General features: G+C 35.5%; 1 protein-coding gene across 1 annotated transcript in view; it reads left to right on the forward strand.

Moving 5' to 3' along the window:
- The window catches only part of TAF1 (Transcription initiation factor TFIID subunit 1), a 64630-nt gene that overhangs the window by 30638 nt on the left and 12468 nt on the right, over nucleotides 1-21524 (forward strand). Inside the window, exons 15-23 of the mRNA XM_051213029.1 lie at nucleotides 169-637; nucleotides 1902-2297; nucleotides 4188-4368; nucleotides 10799-11220; nucleotides 13739-14053; nucleotides 15816-16014; nucleotides 17574-17803; nucleotides 18836-19080; nucleotides 20604-21265. Of these exons, the coding sequence (XP_051068965.1) occupies nucleotides 169-637; nucleotides 1902-2297; nucleotides 4188-4368; nucleotides 10799-11220; nucleotides 13739-14053; nucleotides 15816-16014; nucleotides 17574-17803; nucleotides 18836-19080; nucleotides 20604-21265 (3119 nt within the window). The remainder of the gene's footprint in view (nucleotides 1-168; nucleotides 638-1901; nucleotides 2298-4187; nucleotides 4369-10798; nucleotides 11221-13738; nucleotides 14054-15815; nucleotides 16015-17573; nucleotides 17804-18835; nucleotides 19081-20603; nucleotides 21266-21524) is intronic.

A 21524-nucleotide genomic window follows, 5' to 3' on the forward strand; every position in this document is an offset into this window, starting at 1 on the left:
TCACACTTCAGTCTGTAGACATGCAATTATATTTCCACATAAAAATAACTATTATATTAACTTCTGTATTTTGTTCACATGGTCTATTCTCTTATTGGAAATATTGTTTTACTTATACTTTTTTATTCTCTTTTCCCTTTCATCATTTTGTATTATGTTATATTGTAGTTGGGAAATTATTGACATGGTTCGTTTCACGTCAACAGAACGAGCTAAACAAGGTGAAGAAGAAGGGTCCGCTAAATTTGCCCGTGGTAATCGTCTATCAATTAGCGAACAAATTCGATGTTATAAAGAAGAATGTCAACGTATATTTGATTTACAAAATCGTGTTTTATCGAATTCCGAACTTTTAAGTTCCGATGAAGAAGTGAGCAGTGAAGATGACGAAGATGAAGTCACTGGGACTGATAGTGTTGGTCAGAGATCCACGTTACTAGGTTCACATAGTTCTAGTACAACAAGTAATTCAATTGGAGGTGTACGCCTTTCGAGTTTATCGTCAACTGCTCGTTCTTATGCACATATGAGCCGTAATATTGAATCTGTATTATCAAGTCAAATGAATTCTAAATATGCCGATGGTAAAACTGATGAAAAAGATCGTGTCAATCTTAAACGAGCTTTAGAATCTGGAGTAAGTTCAGTTACATTTTTCTGAAGAATTCACTTTTCATTTATTTTAAACTGAACAATTCTCAACAGTTATTAGTAGATTCACTTGGTATTGTTCGGCTTGCATCTTCCTATTGAAGTTTAAGACTACAATTGATCAGTGGCTATCAGGACTCAGTAGCTGAGTGGATAACGCGATGGCGTTTGAAGCGAATAGTACTGAGCTCGAGTCCCAGAGTAAACATCAACTCTGAGATGCAGGTACATCCAGCTGACGAGTCCCAAATGGGACGAAACGCACGTCCTGGATTCCACTGCTAACCACCATCCATCATTGCTTACAAAAAGTTATTATTAGGTTTTACATTACATGTACCAGAACAACTCAAGCATCTCCTTAGATATATTGTTTATTGGTTTTTCCTTTTAAAACAATTTTAATTTCATTAAACAAACTGATAAATTAATAACTGATTACTGAACTAAACTACATTTCTTATTTGACACATAACGGGTAAGTAAATTCTGTTTCAAATTCTTTTCTTTTTTAGTTTATTTAGTTTTATTTTAAGTGCGTGCCTGACCTGACTGTACTGTCTAGCAAATTAGATCCTTTGATCAGTAAATATTTACTCTAACTGTCACTTAAAAATATATATTTCAAGAGCTGTTAATTAGTCTTCATTTTCTGGATACATTTCTAAAACGTAATTTTTATTCCCTTACTTCACTTTAGATATCATTAGTTTATATTTGTGAAAATAAAATATTAGTGTGAGGGGTTTTATGGAGATTGTAGAATTTTCAATAGTTTAAATCAAGAACCGATCTTAGATAGATCACCGACGAAAATCTGAAAACATTAAACGGCCATTTCGTTCAAGCATGAGATTGCACAGCAGCGCTCATCCATGAGCCAGTGACTGGGAGTTGAATCCAAAGCCTTCTGTCTCGCGTACTAATGCTTAACCTCTAGATCCTTGAGCTGGCAATGTCATGAATTGATTGAAGTTAAACATAAAAATCGTTAGGTGCCGGTATTCATACACGAGTTCAAAGGTCCTGAGTTCGATCCCCAGTTCAGGTGCCTTTGATACACACTGCTGAGAAGTCCTATGCTTGGACGAAATGGCCGCCAAGTGCTTCCAAGTTTTTGATGGTGGTCTAGCTAAATTCACTTTATGATTTAAACCATAAAAATAATAAATATCCTAGTATTTATGCGATAAAATATTAAAATTAACTTAACTAATTATTACAAATCATTTATCCCATATTTTCAATAGGATCAATCATCTGGATTGAAACGACCTCGTAAAACAAACCAACTTCTATTAAAGGAGAATAGTTTATCGGGTAACGGAGTGGAATCCAGTGAAACTGTTTCCGTTGTCGGTAGTAATAGTTCTAGTGTGGTGTATGATGCTAGTTCTACTGCAGCTGGTACAATTTTGGACTTAACACCACCATGGCCTAATGCTAATAAAAAAATGTTACGTATTATGCGTACTTATTCAGAAGATGGACATCAATATACTAGAACAGAACTTGTTCCATGGTCGCCTGTTGTAGAGATTTATTTGAAAATACGTCAAACTCGTGATGATGATTTCATCCATAATTTTGTCGATTCAGATAATCATTTCCGTGAACAACAAAGAAAAGAAAAGAGAAGATTACAAGTAATAAATTGTTGTAAATTAATATTATTATTCCATTTGTAACTGTTTTTATCTTACCGTTTGTTGATGTAAAGAACTATAATTTATCAGTTTTCTGGGGCATATGTCCATACATATCTCGATATTTCCTTATAGTCACTAGTTTTAGTAAATTTGAATAGTTGCATTTAAAGCGAAAGTTTATGCGTTTGTGTCCCAGTATGAACATAAGCATTAGAATGTGGCAGGTAAATCTATCTGACTAGTCCGAAAACTGAACGAAATGCACATTTTAGGTTACATTGTCAGCTACTACTCAACTTTACTAATGTCGTATTCTGTTTTGTTTCTCATGAGGATTGTACTTTTTCTGTTGTACATGCTATATCTACTGCTGAAATGCTTGATAATTTTTTGCAACCAAGTTTTAATATGAAAGACATTTCATATTAAACATTGATTATTAGTTCCCATTTCAAAAACATAAAATTCTGCAAACATCGTTTCTTTTTAAAAAATAATTGTGTTTATTGTTCTATACTTTCCTTTAATCTGGATTTAATATCGTTAGGATACTTTGTTAAATAATTTTCCGTGACGGTAGCAAACGTTTTCTTCAACTATGTACTAAAAGCGTTTAAGAAACCAAATACTTTTAGATCATACTCGTAAATAATATTAGTAGAATTTTGCTACAAGTATAGAATTTATCGACCTCTTTACATTCTATTCTATCCAACATTAACAACCATAGCTACTCATCCCAAGTATGTCGCAACGTTCTTTTTTGTATCTCTATGAGATAGCTAAAGCAAAAGTGCACAGCTACTTATTTTTTTTTGTCGAAGCAATAAATATCAAAATGAACTGTTAACATACTGGTCTTTTCCTTCCTGCCAAATTAAACCTAGAAACCAATTTAGACACTTTTCATAGAAACCATCATAACCAAATGATCAAATTATGCGTAAATTCATGAAACTAAAAGATGAGGTTTGTATGAAAATATGATTACTTACTTATTTAATTATGCCTCGTGGAGCATAGGCCTCCGACCAGGATTCTCTAACCAACTTTGTCTTGGGTTCTGCTGTCCAACTATTACCAAATGCTATTCATTCTTCGATTCCCGACGTAATGTGTTCTTTCGTCTACCTCTTTTCCTTTTGCTTTGAGAATGATGCAGTTTGGTGATCTTCGTAAAGTATGTCCTATACAATTCAAACTTTTTTCCTAATTCCCTCTTCATCTGGGACCTGGTTTGTTCACTGCCACAGTAGGTTGCTACTGATAGTGTTTGACCAACCGATCTGGGGTATAGTGCGTAGGCAACTGCTCATAAACACATATTCTAACACAAATATTATGAATTTTATAACATCAAATCGTATAGTGCTCAGACGTCAGATACGCTGGAAAAAACAGCAGAAGGCATATTCTATCCTTCCAATAAGTGAATACAAATTAATTTGCAACACATACCACAGAATACAAAGAACACAGCTATGTTAAGTGCGAATATCAGAGTTTAATACGGATTGACTAAGTACTGTATTTCAAGACTAAACAAGCAGTGCAAAATAGTAAAACTTTAATGAACAACGTAAATAGAGGAAGCTGCGAAATTTTAAGGTAAAGAAATAAAGACCCAGGTAAAAAAAACGTCGAATGCATTTAGGCTAACCACCCCCTATAACTTGACACTAAACCAAGACAATGATATCAGTCCATGGAATCATTAAATTTTGTACTGAGCAATGTTAATAGTTGTAGACTGCTTTGGTGATTGCGCATGATTAGTGGGTCGTTAGATACTTTGGGTTATGTGCCACTCTTAATCTCTTCTCTTAATATTTATTTCAATATATGCTTACTCTTCCCTCTCACTATTTACTTCCTTTTTATTTGAAGGATCAGCTACGTCGCCTTCGTAAACAACAACAAGTAATGCGAGAACGTGGCGGCGTCACTGGTAGTTCAATGCCAGGTATGAAATCCTTAGGATTATCAAACAAGGTAAACCGTCATAGACGTCATAAAACACTTACGGAAGCATTAATCAAAATGCGTTGCGGTGCTTGTGGTCAAACAGGTAATAAAAAGTTTTGTAATATGCACACCATTTGTTATTTCGTATCTTTCACTGTACAATTTAGATAGATATCGTTTAGTCTGTCTAGTTTTTAATTACTCACATTTTAATCGAGATTACGCATTCTCGTGTAATAAATTTCTATGGATCTTCGTTTGTGTTCCTAAATTTAAATTACATATTATTACAATCTAATAGATATTAATCATTATAATGTTGTATAACGTCATTAAAACAAATGGTTAACTCATTTTGTTCATATATGTTTATTGGTTACAGGGATTAATAAAATTAGGTTACCTCCCCAAATTAACCGATAGAAATGAGTTAGAAGTAAATGTTATATCTACTAACTGGAAGCTCCTTTTTGTGGTATATGCTGCTTATGTTCACAGATATAAGTAGTATGTAGCACCAATCGGAAGTGGAGTACATATCAGCAGAAGGTTAAGAAGATTTGTTTTAGTAACCAGAATCGAACAAATATACGTGAATGCGTAGAATAGCAAGTTATACCATAAAATCTTTCTGTAAGAATAAAATGATTTACTTCATAGTTTACTAAAGGTATCTAATTCAAAAAGTTTATTTAATCTAAGCCGCTCTAGTAAACTAAATGACAAATAAATAAATGGACTTTTTTAAGTGCGGCATTCAATATATGATTATTCATTTAGTTAAAACAGATGGAATATAGCTATCGACGGAATCCAGGGCATGTGTTTCATCCTGCAAGGGACTCGTCAACTGTTCGTGCCTGCATCCCAGAATTGATGTTCACTCCACGGGGCTCAAACCCAGTGACTGACCATCTGATCTCAGTAGCTAAATGAATGACGTGTTGGAGTGTAAAGACACAGGTTCGAATCCTGGAGTGAACATCAACTCTAGGATGTAGGTACACCCAGTTGACAGGTCCCAAATAGAACGAAATGTGCGTTCTAGTTTCCTTTGCTAGATACATCCCACCCATTCCATATAAACTTCTGGCAATTGCTATATCGAGCCAATTCACACAGGATGCACACATCCAATTAAAACTGATCAAAGTTCAGTTAAATATGTAGCGTTGCGACAATAACGTGATTTATGCAAGCTACCTTGGCATAAATCTTAGTAAACTTACGTTATGTGAAGCTAAAACTGAGAATGTTAACGGTGTTCCAGTGAATTATTAGATCATGTGTAAAAAGTACTACGGCTTCAATAACTTTATGATTATCGTTTAATAGTAGTCCACTATAGCGATTTCGTTAATTCACATTCTAAAGGTCGTAATAGCAATTTTCAAGAGTTGTTGAACAGATCGGGGAGAACTATTAATTACAGGTATATGGAAAACTTCAGTAAATGATACTATATGCCCAATATAGACAAGTATTTGTATAGTAACTGTCTTGATTTATCAATAATCTAAACAAAGTAATTAAACTCTGGTGAAATTCTTTTTTATAGAGATCAATTAATGTTTAATTTAATTTAGCAGATACATATATTTCGACTAGGTGTTCAATGTCAATGATGCTCATTAAATTCGTATTCATCCAGTTGACTATTTTTAAAGTCATTATAATTTACACAGATTGAAATCATGAGTCAGTTGAAGCTAGACCACCATTGGAAATCTCCACAAACCCCTTCTGATAATAATCACCTGCTCACTAGTGACTGACTTCAAGAGATACCCCTGGGTTATTTATTTATTTATTTTATTTATTTGGACACATGAATATTGGTACAAGAGAGCACCAATATATATGTGCCACACAAAACAATGAAAATTCGAAGAGGAATACAAAGAAGAAAAAAAAAGCTAAGGAGCGCAAAAAAAAGAGAGAACAATAACGAAGAGATTGGTGTAAGGTAATGTGCTAGTAATCAGGGAACGCAAAGGTACAATCGGAAGAAATCTTTCAGGTAAGGGAGACACAACCACTTTTTATGAAGAAAGTAAAAGAAGGTTACAGCAGGATCGCCACTGGCTTCTATTCTGAGCCATATCTGATAACGTCTCTAGCCACTGTGTAGCACCATCTCTCAGACCCCAACCAGGGAGTCGTGAAGGACCGACACAAGCCAGTCCTTTGCAGCTTTCTTTCATGCCACGACACCATGTCATTCACTGACCACCTCTCCGCTTTTTCCAACCAGTCCCAGAGTCGGCAAATAATGCACGACGTGGAATTCTCTGGGACGACATTCGTAGAACATGTCCAAGCCACCGAAGTCGGTGTTTCAAGATGGTGACACCAATTGAATTATCATCTCTGTGCCCGAACACACGATGCCGAACCTCTGCATTACTGACATGGTGTTACTACCGGATGTCAGCAATCCTTCGGAGACAGCGATGATCGAACACAGAAAGTCGTCTAACGTCCTCAACTCGGAGGGGCCAGGTTTCAAAAGCATAGAGCAAAACTGCTCTCACCGACGCGTTGTAGATCCGACCTTTTACAGCCAGACTAACATCACGAAGGCGCCAAAGATGGTGCAGATTGGCATAAGCCGCTCTGGCTTTCACTATACGGGGATTGGTCTCATCACTCACACCCCCACCAGCACTTATGCAGCTACCTAGATACACGAACTTCTCGACCACTATCTGCTCACCATCCAGAGTGAGTACAGGATTGGAGTCCTTCCAGTCTTGTAGAAGTACTTTGCACTTCGAAGGTGCAAAGCACATACCATACGTACGGACACTGATTGCCAACTGATTAAGTGCGGATCGCATGCCTTGGGCATTATCGCACAGTAAGACAATATCGTCCGCATAATCAAGGTCAAGAAGTCTTTCCCCAGGCAACAGATCCACACCACCATTACTTACATTCATCAGAGCTGTTTCCAGAATGTCATCGATGGCAAAGTTGAAGAGGAATGGTGAGATTGGGCAACCCTGCCTAACCCCACTGCTCGAATGGAACAATGGAGAGAGGTGGCTGTATGCCCTCACTCTGCCTGAGGTGTTTGTATATAGGGCTTTTAGGATGTTAATAAACTTCTCAGGCACACCCTTCTTCAATAGACTATCCCAGAGAACAGTCCTGTCCAACGAATCGAAGGCAGCCCTGATGTCAAGAAACACTACGATCGTTGGCCTTTGATAAGAATGGCGATGTTCTAACATTTGGCGGAGGGTGAAGATATGATCAATACATCCTCGACCAGAACGAAACCCAGCCTGCTCCTGGCCAGTCAATCTTTCTCGAGTTTTGAACAACCTACGAAGTATGACGGAAACCAATAGCTTGGACGCAATCGGAAGTGGACTTATCCCCCGATAGTTGTTGCAGGAACGACGTGAACCCTTTTTAAAGATAGGGACAACTATCGACTCATTCCATGACGTTGGTACACTTTCTAGTTCCAAAACCTTTGTAAACAACGTCGTCAATTCCTTAGTCAAAAAGTCACCACCATCTTTAAAAAGAGCCGGAGGTAAGTCAACTGGGCCAGGTGATTTGTAACGCTTCAAGAGTTGGAGTTCCTTGCGGACTTCCTCCTCGTTTGGTGGATCAGTCGTCACCGGCCATGGAGGGCAGGACAGTCTGACCGATGTTGCCGGAGCAGCAGGCCAGTTGAACTGCCCTTCGAAAAATTCTGCCCATCGTCCAAGACGTCGATGGATGTTAGTGATTGGCATCCCATCATCCTCGCAGATTGTTTCACTCACACCAGACTTCTTGCTGCCAGTGGCTCGGATGAGCTGGAAGAGCTTCCGGTAGTTACCAGATGCAGCTGCTGCTTCCAGTTCATTAGCACGCTTCGACCACCAGGCTTCTCGGTCCTTACGCAAGCTTTGCCCAATTTCCTTACGTAACATCCTTCGTTTATGGTCAAACTCACGGTCACCCGGAGTAGACCGACGGGCTTCAGTGAGTTGTAAGGAACCTGCAGAAACTCAGTGCTTATAAGCGGGACGTTTCGCAAACCTACAACTGATTGTTCCCGCCATTTTCATGGCGTCATGCAATTGCAACCAATGCTCATCTATACTTTTCGGTGGAGTGGTAGCTAGCCTAGAGGCTAGCTCGGTTCGATACTTATTTGCAACAGAAGTTGAAACCAGCTTGCTAATATCAATCCTTTGCTGGCGGTCACTTCGTTGTCCACTGAAAAGGCAAGATTGGCGCAGACCAAGGCATGGTCAGAGTCCAGATAGGTACTCCAAAAGGAGCGGCAGTCTTTTACACAACCACGCCAGCGGTAGCTGATCGCGATGTGATCAATCTGAGTCCAGGCTTGGGATGCAGAGGGAGGACGCCAGGTGGCACATCGGCGATGACTGTGCCGAAAGTCAGTGCTAGCCAGAAACAGGTTGTGGTCTGTGCACAGTTGCAGTAGACGGTCCCCGTTATCTGACCTGCGACCAACGAGTCCCCATCGGCCACCTAAACGACTCTCTTCTGTGCCTAGACGCCCGACCTGAGCATTCAAGTCTCCGGCTAGTACTACAATATCTGTCGAACGCACTTTCTGGAGAAGAACAGTTAACTGGTGGTAAAACTCATCCTTGATTGCATCCGGGCTGCAATCTGTCGGAGCATAGGCGGAGATAACGAAAAGACATCGTTTCTCACGCCGATTTCTTCTCACTTTGATGGAACTTTCTAATCTAACAGCACATAACCGACTGTTAATGGGGATCCAATCGACTAGTGCTGCCTCAGCTCTAGCGCTTAGTGCGACACCAACGCCTGCAAGACCAGACGAAGATGCCACAGGGTCCCCGGATAAGCGCACGTAAAACAAGCTTTTTGAAGTGACAGATGTAGAGCGAATTTGTAGTACTTCACCAGAGTCTTGAATACGGGTCTCGGATAGACAGCAGACATCGATATTAAGACTTTCCAAGACATAGCCAGCCCTATCTGTTGACCAACCTGCATAAGTGTGCGAACGTTGAAGGCAGCCAGTTTGAATGGCGCACGTGGTTTCAGAAAAACTGCTTCAGTACTCATATTCGATGGTAATATACAATTTTCGACCGGACAGTGACTCGAGAACGTTTAGATACAGTCGGATTTCCACCAAAGACGAGCCGCTGTATAAGTATAAAAGAGGGTGAATAATGTGGATAATAATAATAATAATAATAATAATAATAATAATGACAATAATAGTAATAATAATAGTATTAATAATGACAATAATAGTAATGATAATTATTTGAATCGATTGATTGTTTTTCGGAGCGAGAAAAGTAGTTGCCATAGACATAGAGTTCATCGTTTGTGTGTGGGCTGTGATACTGCCCGGGTGCCCAAACCGAAGCAGGTGGTTATCTTAGGGGCCACTCCCCGAGCCTTTGACCTAAAGGTCTAACCCACAAGGCAGTGGAGCATCGTAAGGAGATGCAATCCCATGGTAGCCGGTGACCAAAGATTGGTTCATACGCCATTTGTTCCCGCAGGATACTGGAGCCCATGTACATCATTGGTTTGGAATCCGGTTAAAGCGCCGGACATTCGCTTTTCGTCCTCTCATTTTCGTAAACAACACCCCCGCCACGAGAAGGCAATGAGTAGGACTTCCCTGACAGAAGCTGTATACGCGCGGCCGTGTGAGAGTATTTCGAGAGGGAGAGCGGACTCACCCCGCTCTCGGCCGTACCAGGGCATTCGGGGGCGATACCCCTGGAGTTCTAGTGGGAAGCAGTTACCAGTGGAGTTGAACCAGGTCTGTTGTGAGATATCAGCTCACTGAAGACAATGGTATATGGTGGCGCAACTTCGTGGATTGGTTGAAGTTAGACATTAATACCATTGGATGCCGACTCAGTGGTCTAATGGTTAAGTGCTCGCACGTAAAGCTAGTAGGTCCCGGGTTCGAACCCCGCGGGTGCGGGATCGTGGATGCTCACTGCTGAGGAGTGCCGCACTAGGATGGAACGGCCGTCCAGTGCTTCCAGGTTTTCCATGGTGGTCTAGCTTCAACTGACTCATGATTGCAATCTGTGAAAATTTCTAAAATCTCCACAAACCCCTTCTGATTATAATTTACATTGACATAATAAATGTTTCTGTGTTTCTTTTTCACTTAATTAACTGTAAATTATATGAAATGCTAATCATAATGAATTGTTTATTTAGAACAGTTTAGAGACTGTATATACAACAATTGTGAGATATAGGTATATTTATAGATTACTTAATTCAATTACTTTTAACGAACTATAAAGATCGTATATCTCAAATTTGTAACACCCAAGATATTGGTCATATTGTTTCTATTATCTGAAGATCAATTCAAATTCTTATAAAATAATTCAACATTTAAGGTCTTATCTATATTGTAATTTGAGTGATTCAGCGATGGCTTCCTTCTAGTTTCAATCGATTCTCAGTTAAGAAGCTTTAAATCAAAACTTTATCTTATATGATTTTATGATTATTTATTTCACTAATTGTTTCCAATGATTTAGGTCATATGCGTACCAATAAAGAATGTCCAATGTATGGACGATCTAATACATCATCATCTCTTCATAATGAAGGAGGAATTCGAAGAACAGCTGCAGAACGTGCTCAACTTCGTACACAAACAACTATTCGTAATATGTCTCGTTCTGGTGATTTAAATTCTTTGGAATCTAGATCAGATGATAGAGAAATTGGTTTCTTAGAAAATTATGGTAATAGTCGAAAAATTGAACCAGATACTATTGCCGCAGCTCAAGCATTAGCTTCTCGTCCAGTCTGTGAATTATTAGCAGAACAAGAAAAGGAAGAGAAAGCAAACTATAGTAATGATTTAGATAATTCTGATGTTAAACATTTAAGTAAAGATTCAGATGATTTTGATGAATCATCTATGCATGGAGTTTTAGGAGAAAATGATATGACGGTTAGTGTCTTTTTTCTCGTTTTTACATTTGTTTACTTGTTCACGATATAGTTTAATAAGAATCGACTCGGGGAAAAATACTACTTTCCCTGAATAAAGTAATTATAGGAAAGACTGAATAATTAATCAATGTATTTCACCGTTAAGTATTATATTTTACAATGCATCTACCTACATATAGCCTTATTGAACTCCATTGACCTGTATATATCAATCTTGTTTAATCTAATTTCGATATTATTTGGATTTTAATTAACGAAACTTATCAGTCAGAGTAGTTGATGGTTTTGCTAGTTGGTTGAAAGTAGTCAATAGGAAACCCTAGATTAAGATTCGTGCAAGTTGACACTCGTCAATAAGGTGTACATGAAGTTTCGAGGGAACCTCTGTAGGATTCGAACTTTCGTCATCCTAATTCATAGTTTGAGACGTTACCTTTGATTATGAGGTAAAGTAAAAGCCAGTTATTATCGTTATCCGGTTGTCCAAACCTATGTAAATTGTGGAGCAGATCTCAAAATTGCAATCAAATGCTTGGGTGTTGTACAACCACTAAATTACCATTCTATACATTGATAATTGTATACTCTTGTACATTGTTATACACCATACTCACCATTAAAACGTTGTCCAATTAATTATCAATCAAACTATTAATAACCACCATAATTAACAGACTGATTAAATTTTCTCTATCGAAAGGGAATTCAGTGATATGAGTTGAAATTGATTTTGAAACCCGACTTATGATAAGGTTGGATCTTGTATCTCAGCTTAGTTCAGACTAAATCATCAAACTTAAAAAATTAACTATCAATAAAATAAAAAGATTCACGTCAATTATTGTCGGTCGAAGTAAAATAATAGTTTTAGTAAGAATTCGATGTTTTGTTTGATGGTTTTTGTAAGATGACAATTGATATGGATGGCCAATCAGAAATGACCTGAAGGACAGGTGCATTTTATTGGCTAAGAAATGGATCAATTTCCTAAGGACTAGAGTGGTATGTATATGAATATTTGTGCATTTCATTCGGTAGCCGAATACACTTTCTCACTCACTCTTATGTTCTCGCTCGAGTAGTCAGTTGAGGAGTTAGCGCGTAGAGCACACCGTGTATCGGTTTCAGAATTTGGACACCGCTCGTCGCAACACCAGCACATTAGTGAAACTATTTATTGAAAGTATAAATGCTTCCTCGCTTCTATGATATGGTCAATTGTATGTGTAAACTGTAATAATTTTAACAGTTTTTTTTTCCGTAACCATATAAATAAAGGAAAGCAGCTAAGAAAAAAAACTTGTTAAATAAGTTTATGCTCATTCAAAATAATTTCTCTCTTTATTGTTTGGAGTATGGAATAATCTTAGTCAAAAAACCATTAGAAATCATATAATCATTAATAACTTATTTGGGCAGGTAATTCCTGAAGTTCTCGTGAGGAACCATGATCAATCGAGTTCAACAATTATGTTGAGTATAAGACAAACCACTCACTAATGATGCTGAAAAGCTATTGAACAATATTACAAATCATTTGAAGTTAAACATGTTGACTAGTAAATCCTGCCTCATTGGTTTAAATGTTAAGAGCTAGTCACAAAAACTGGTGTTGAAATAGACCTGCTATGGGGTTGTTTTATTTATTTATTTATTTGAACACATAATTATTGGTACAAGGGGGCACCAGATATATATACGCAAATTGAAGGAAGCCAGTTTGAATGGTTCACGTGGTTTCAGAAAAACTGTTTCAGTATTCGTATTCGGTGGTAGCATTCAATTTTCGACCAGTTAGTGACTCGAGATCGTTTAAATAAGACAGAATTTCCACCATAAGCGAGCTGCTGTATAAGGTGAAAAGTAAAGATACGCAAGGTGAGAATGGGAGAAGGTAGATAAGTGACGTAGTACAAAAAAATAATAAAAGTGAATGTTATCAAACGGGCATGGGTTGTTTGAATTGTAATAGGTGTGAGAGCAGTATATCTAATAATCATTGTCATTTCATTTTAATTGTGTGAAGGCTATAATACTGCCCAGTAGTTGCCCAGACCGAAGCAGGTGGTTTTCTTAGGAAGCCACACCCAGAGCCTTTGACCTAAAGATCTGACCCACAAGGCAGTGGAGAACGTGAGGAGATGCAGTTCCATGGTAGCCGGTGACCAATAATTGGTTCATACGCCATGTGTTCAGTCAGGATAGTAGATCCCATGTGCACCATTGGTTTGGGTTCCGGCTAAAGCGCCGGACATTCGCTTTTCGTCCTCTCATTTTCGTAAAACTACACACTGCTACAGTTTCCATACTAGATCGAAATAACCGTTCACCACCTCTTGGTTTTCAATGATTGCTAAACCAAGATTAGTCCATGATATAAACTTAAAGAAGTACAATTTCCGCTAACTTCCTATTTTACTTTCTTTTTTAATCTTTAACTGAATATCTTATTAGTCCATAACATTTAAACATAGTTCTCTATCCACATCCACGCAATCTTTTTTTTTCATTTATAGGTTGAAGGAACAAAATTAAAACTTCACTCTGGCTTAACTAAATACATTAAAGAACAAAATCGTCGTAATCTAAAATTAAAAATACGCCGTCAGTTACTCGATCGTTTAGATGCAGCAGCTGCTGTTGTTCAGTCTGCAAATTCAAATAGACGCGGACTAATGAGTACTACAGGTCGCGGTGGTGGTGGAAGAAATCGTCGAACTAGTTTAAGTATGAATGATGATGATTTTCCAACAAGCATTAAACACCGTGGGAATAGACGCCGTATTGATCCTCGTGTTGCGTTAAACCATATTTTTGAAGGAATCTACAAGGTAATTTATTGGACTTTTGTTTCTCATATTTTAGGTCTGTTTGAGGTTGTCAAAAAATACTTTGATCTTCCCTCTATCCTAGTAACAAAGATAACTGGACTCATGATCTCAGTTTACACAATATATTTTTCATTCGAATTCTTCATATTTTGTGTTTGTCAATATTAAGTTGTATTTATATTTTATTTACTCTGAAAAAGTGGCTTACATTAAGTCACGAAACGTCAGAAATACGATTTTTCTGCTCATTAAGATATAACAAAAAATATATTTATTATTAACTCTGTACCCAATGCTCAATTTATTCGAAACTATCAAGTCCAACCTTGGCATATTCATGTCTGTTTGTACACTACACAATCTAGCTATCCGTAAATATAAATATGTAACCAAGACCATTTTTCATGTCTTCCTAGTTCATTTATTCATCGTATGGATTCCACTTACTTCCATTTGAGACACCTGACTTTAATTCCCACTTCAGTCACCAAGTACTATTACCCAAGAAATAGTTTTTTGTTAAAACCTATTCGTAATAGTTTAATTACCCAAGTTTTCGCTAATTTCTTTAAGTATTTGACATTTATCTAGTTATCAGTCCACTTCTTACTCAGTTTTATCAACCAGATAGGCTAAATCTTGTATGCTTTACATAAACCTACACATATCTTGTCACTGAAAACGATTTATATCGCAATTTACTCCTTTCTAATTTTTATTGATTTGGATCAAAACTTGACTGTGGAACTAGTGTCATGACATCTTCGTTCATTATTCATATCTGCAAACGGTCGATCAATCGTGTAAACGTCAACAACTCGTGATATATATTTTCTCCAAACTTAATTCATCATCCTTATGTAATTAAAAAGTCCTTCAACCACATTTCATTGTAGTTGCTTTGATATCTACTGGAGATAAATTAATCTTTCTTTAAATTTGTTCTCCATTATTTCAAGGAATTCATCTATGAACTTTTGGTTTCTGTGTTTAACACATAAGTTAGTGAAAAAAAAATGTCATGAGTCCATTTCCATCGACATTCTAGATTTCATGTGTATCGTTGGTTTAAAATTAGAGTTTTTTCAGCTCCTTCATCTATTCACTAATTCAATTTTTGTCCATCAAATTCACTTTCACTGTGTAAAGGAAGTGTGATTTTTATTCAATCTTCATTGTAATGTTCATCTTCAGTCAGCAAAATTTAAATATTCCAGTTAGTTGTGTTTAGCATAGAACCAGACACAAATGGTCCATCCTTAGTTTACTGACTACATCAGTATAACGAGTTGAAATCGAAATTATGAATAGCCAACGTTTGAAATCAGTAGTATTACCAATAATATTGAAAAAGACTAATTATAAAAGATATTGTTTGAGAAAATGTAATGAATGTATTAATACCGAAACTTGAAATTTAAGAGATAAGAAATGACCAAATTTTCACCACTTTGATTAATTTTTAAACCATCACATAGCATTCTCAATCACTGAAAATTATCTTCGTGTGAATCCTAAATATGTAATCCGCACTTACTAACTTAAATCAGTAGTTAATTACTACGGATTTATGCTACGTTTTGTTTCGTCCATTAATAGCTTTCTTCCAACATTTTCTTATGCTAGACATTATTACGTTTGACTATATACAGTGGTTGTTTATATATGTCACATGTCTCATTTTTCTCAGTTTAAGTAATTTCCAACTTTTAAATATGCTTTAATTTTCTTTTCTTCTTTACACCTCTTTTCAAATATGCAGGGCCTCACTCAAATTCCTGGTTATAAGATATTTATTCATCCTGTTAAGGAGAAAGATTTTCCGAATTATTATTCTCAAATTGAAACTCCAATGGATTTATCACAAATACGTATGAAAATTAATGAGAACAGTTATGCCACACGTGAAGAATTTTTGTCAGATATTCGACTCATTTATAGTAATTCGTCGAAATTCAATGGTATGTTTATATATATATATATATTCCCGGTGTGTGCATATATTTATAATTTATTAATACCGTTGCATACATTAATTTATAAATATCATATCCGATTTGATTTGGTGCAACTCTTTATATCAAGTACAGATCTATGTACCCGATTTTTAGTCACCCTTTAGTTCTGTAACTGCAAAAAAAGCCCAGGTCGGTGGCCTATGCTATAAGATAGGTGGGAGGCAATTAAGTAAGCAAATAAGTTTAATTTTGCAAGATCTATTGAAACTTCAGAATTTTCCAAATCAAACTAGGTCCGGTAAGATTTGAACCTATAGTTTTTGTTATCTGATATCTATTCTGATGATTCTAGGGAAATTGTATCAGCTCTTTTGTTTTTATGTGAATATGTATGTATTTACTGTTTGACTCCTATCCTTTATTTTGAGAACAACCTCATCAAAGTTTACTGATTTAATTGTGGTTAAGAGTGTAAGCATCTTGAAGTCATGTGGTTCAGTTGTCCAAGCATAAGTTGTAAGGACCTTTCTAGTCCTAAGCTATGTGTTCAAAAGAAAGCATGTATGACATGTCTTCCGTAACTTGGCCAGTTAAGGACCAAGTGTGTTAGTAATTCGATTATAAGATAACTCAGTTCGACAATTACATATACCTCCTTCCGCAAAGAAAAACAATGTTCTCAGGAATTTATTTGACTTAATTATTTTTTACTATTCGTAGCTTTAATCGCAGAGCGACTTTAGTTAGACAGCCCTTGAAAACCAGAGAATACTAGCCAGTTGTATCGTTGTAGCATGAGTCTCCTCTCGAGTACATATCTATGACTCCATTTAAGATCGAGCCCAGTCCTTTCAGAGAACGTTTGCTTCAGAAAATTGAGTTAACACCCAGTGGTTGATATCTCCGGACTCAATGAATTCATTATACTACTTAACTATCTCTGATTTATCTCATATCATTTTATACCATTCATAATTTTTGATCGAACATTAGATGTGTTTGTTGACCATATTACTGTCTCCCTCACTTTACGTTACTTATTCATTTATTTATTTATTGAGATTAAGAATTTCTCAATTTCAGTTGGTCTATAAACTGATTCAAGTATAAAGTACATACTACTAGTAATTTCAACAGTTGAAACAGTAACTAACAAACTAACCTCCTACAAACAATCGCAAATTCATTAGTAGGAGTATGTAATTTTCTATTAAACAAGTTAATGGCTATCTGGACTCAGTAGCTCAGTATGGAAGTTGACACTGGGGTACCACTTAAACCGTCTGACAAGTTACAAATAGGACAAAATATCCCTCCCCGTTTCTACTCCTACCTATATATCAAATACCGAATTCATAACCTCTATTTTTAAATTTATATTTACCGCATACTTCGTCATTCCCTATGATCGTCAATTTGAAATAACAGCTGCAGTAAAGAGTATTTCCCGTCCATATGTTTATATAGTAATATAACCGGAATTTTTTCAAAGCAATAACTTAGTAGCATTAATCCTTTGATTTATTATTGTTTGTCTTCTTATAATATTCTTTTTTCCCTAGGTCGCTATAGTGCATACACCGAAACAGCCATGAAGATGTGTTCACACGTTATGGAACAATTTTGTCATAAAGAATTAAAATTAATGCGATTAGAATCACTAGTTAATCCTTTGTTGGATGAAGATGATCTAGTCGGATTAAGCTATTTATTACAACAAGCTATTGAGGCTATGCGTGGAGTTGAGCATAGTAGACCATTCCATATACCAGTTGATAAAAGAAGATATCCGGTAAATTTTTATGCTAAAATTTGAATTCATATACTGTTAGATTCACCAGAAGAATGTACCAACAATTGATTAAATCCAACAGACTACATTGCGTTCTAGGAATATTTACATGTGAATATATTTATAAATAACAAATGGTTCTACAATGAGCGATCATTTGCTGAAATTTACTTTGAATTATTACTTAACAATTACATGGAAAATTATACAATTAGAAACTAGTCACTCATTAGTAGCACAGTTTAAAACATAAATCTCATAGCTAATACTGTATTTGAAAATGTTAAAGCTACATGGAGTAACTTGTGACGTGATGGCATCCTTGAGGAGCACGTTTTTAAAGACATTTCCAAGTTTCAGGATGGCTTTTTTTTTAATCCATAAATGATACACTATTAGTATAACACTTAACACTTAGAAATTTTTAGAAGCAATAATTCATTATCGTTCCTCAGACAGACCGTTTTAAAACTACTGATTGTACCATTCGTGTCGACATTTTTATACTTACAATTGGTTGCGTTCTGTTCAACAACCACTTACATATATTGATGGGACCTTCGTTAACATATGGGATTTGTGAAAGTTATTACGTACCAGTGACTGATTTAGAGAGGTAATTCCCAGAGTCCTACTGAGAAGTTCCGACCAGATGTGTCGAATGAGTCAGTTACTTCCCTTTGTTATTAGATGGTTACATAATGTTGAAAATTGATTCAAATTAGAAAACGTAAACCAATAGATGCCGAGTCAGTGTTCTAAAAGTTAAGTGATTGTCACATGACATAAAGCTCCTGTGTTCCGTCCCCTGTGCGGTCACTGCTGAAGAGTTCTATAAAAGAATAGAACGACAGTTCAGTATTTCCAGCTTTTTAATAATTATTTTGCTTAGATTGGTTCAAAATATAAGTAAAGAATATAGCTAGATTATCTCTCTAATAATTAATTTTGAGCAATTGACTTCAACCTTTTTATGATTGTCCTACTTCTTTAATCATTATCCAAATTTTGATTCATTTCAAACATTTATAGGACTATTATAAAATTATCAGTAATCCAATGGATTTATCAACCCTTGAAAAATTAGTGAAAGAGAATCGATTTCGATCACGTGAAGAATTCTTTGTACAAATTGAATTAATTCTATCCAATTGTATTACATTCAATGGAAATGAAAGTCCATTAACTGAGATTGCACAAAAAATGTTACAAGCTGCTCGTACACGATTAGAACAAGATAAAGAAACATTAGATACAATTGAAACAAATATACGAAGGTCAGTCGGTTTTATTTGTATAAAAAATAAAATATTATATATGGCTATTTTTGTTTCATTATCTTACTAATACGAATAGACTTAGAGTAATGAAGAATATTAGCTGGAGCTGAAAGAAATTGGAACTACCGTTTTTACATTATACTACTATTCTTATTCGCAGTTTGACGCAAACATCGTACCTTCATTTGAACCTTATTTCAATCGGAAGTAGTTAGTAAAATGACTAGATCATTGTGAATTGTTAGTGTTCATTTTTTGAGATACCGCGAAATATATAAAGATTCCAAGTAAAGTTCTAGATAATAATAATAATAATAATAATAATGCAACCGTCTCACCAACTGCAAGTCCTTGAACTCGGGTTGGGACCACTTTCAGTGTGGAAGCTAGTTATATATATATATATATATATATATATATATATATATATATATATATATATATATATATATAATGTTCTTTGTTGAACAGGTATTGTTCGGTTGTGCAGTATCGATCGTGGGTAGATTTCCTCTTTACGTCTCATTGGACATTACTAATTTCTAGCTTCGTATGTTATCCATTACTAAAAATAATTCAATTATTAACAGTTAATCAGCTGATTTTTCCCACCATGTGAAAAATCTTTATTTTTCGATAAATGTTTCTACGATACCTTATTCATTGATTCTTTTTTTTAAGTTTAATTAGTAAATGGATCATGTCTGATGACTGGATGGATAATAATTTCCCTAAAATATTGTTTCCAAGCTATATATTTAGTCTTAAAGTTCAAAAAATTTAAATAGGAATCTGTGATTGAAAAACAATTTTATAATGTGGATTCATGTACAGATTTGAACCCTGGCCCATGTAGTTCTGTTTAAGCAGTCAGAGCATTATCATAAAAATATTCTAGTTTAAAACTAAGTTACTACCAGGAAAACCTGAAGCTATCCTATTTTTGTTGATAAACGTTAATGTCTTTCCTGTAGCTTCGGTCCCAATAAAATGTTTTCTAATTTCTATTTTTGTACAACCTCTACTATTTTTTGATTGGTTATCACTCTCAGTTTGCTAATTTCCCCGTTTCCCAAGCTCATGTTTTGCTACTATGTATACCACAGGTGTTTCATTTCAATTTTGACTGCTTAACCTTCAAAAATACAAGGTTTTCCTCTACTTTTGTCTTCTTCCCGGGTTTCATCGTATTGAGGGTAATTATTGTAGTGTTGTGTATACATGTTCCAGTAGCCATACTGTTGAGTTCATTTTAATCCCTGTTTGTGTTAGAAGAAATTCCAATCGTTTATAATTAGAAATCACTGTAAACTGTTAATAGTTTATGCAGTTTGTTTTTGAAAATCTGACTTTAAAAACTGGATTAACATTAATGTTTTGACAAAGTTTAGAGCTTTTAAATTCCCATGAATAGACAAACTCTTGCTCTATCTCCACGTATATCATATCAACCAAATTTTTTTTCAATTCGTACTGATATTACCTCTGATTTTATTGTTGCTTTTTATTTTACTTACTAGTCAATTAGAAAATGAACCATATACCGAATCAATTCCATCTCAAAATGGTCCTATAAATTCTCGTTCAAATATGCTAGAAAATCAAACTAATCAAAAGAGTACACATTTAAAACCTTTGTCAACTACTAGTCGAATTAATCAAGTTTCTAAATTATTGAAACGTAAATCTATTAAATCAACATTATGTAAAAATAAAGACTTAAAAACAACAAAACGAAAGAAAACTCAAAGATTAAATACAACTATTGATAAAGAATCATTACATTATGATGTTAGTTATAATAGTTCTGATGGTCAAACAACTGATAGATCATTGAATAAAACACTTGATATTATCAATACTTCAGGTAGTGATAGGTTGTTACGTCAACGTTCAAGTGGAGCTTGGTATGGTGTTGACTTGGAATATGATGATGATGACGATGATGATGATGACAACGACGATGAGCAACATAAGGGGGATAACGTTAATCATCCCGATGACGATGAAAGTGATAATGATATTCTTAGAAAAACCTCGACCAAACAAGATATTAATGTTTCAAAGCGATGGACAATAAATGAAGAAAGTAGTGATTTATACACTTCAAAATCTGTTACATCACTTCGTAACGAATACACTTTATCTAAAGAACCAGATTCTGATCATACAGAAGGTTCAAGTAAGTTGTTTAAACCTTATGTATTTACAACAATTATTGAAACGTTTTGTTAGCCTAACTATTAAACATCTTAAACATTTTTGATATCACTATTATTACGATAAAATTCTGCCTTCATTTAAAATTATCAGTTTAACTCAATTACCTTTGTTTTATTTTGTTAAAATGTCTCTAGTTGGTTAAATTGAAAACCCGTCCATACTACTTTTCATCTTTTCAGATCATTATTTTTCTCGTTACTGTTTTTTAAACAATATTC

This window comes from Schistosoma haematobium, chromosome 3 (assembly GCF_000699445.3).
Source record: "Schistosoma haematobium chromosome 3, whole genome shotgun sequence".
Lineage (NCBI taxonomy): Eukaryota > Metazoa > Platyhelminthes > Trematoda > Strigeidida > Schistosomatidae > Schistosoma > Schistosoma haematobium.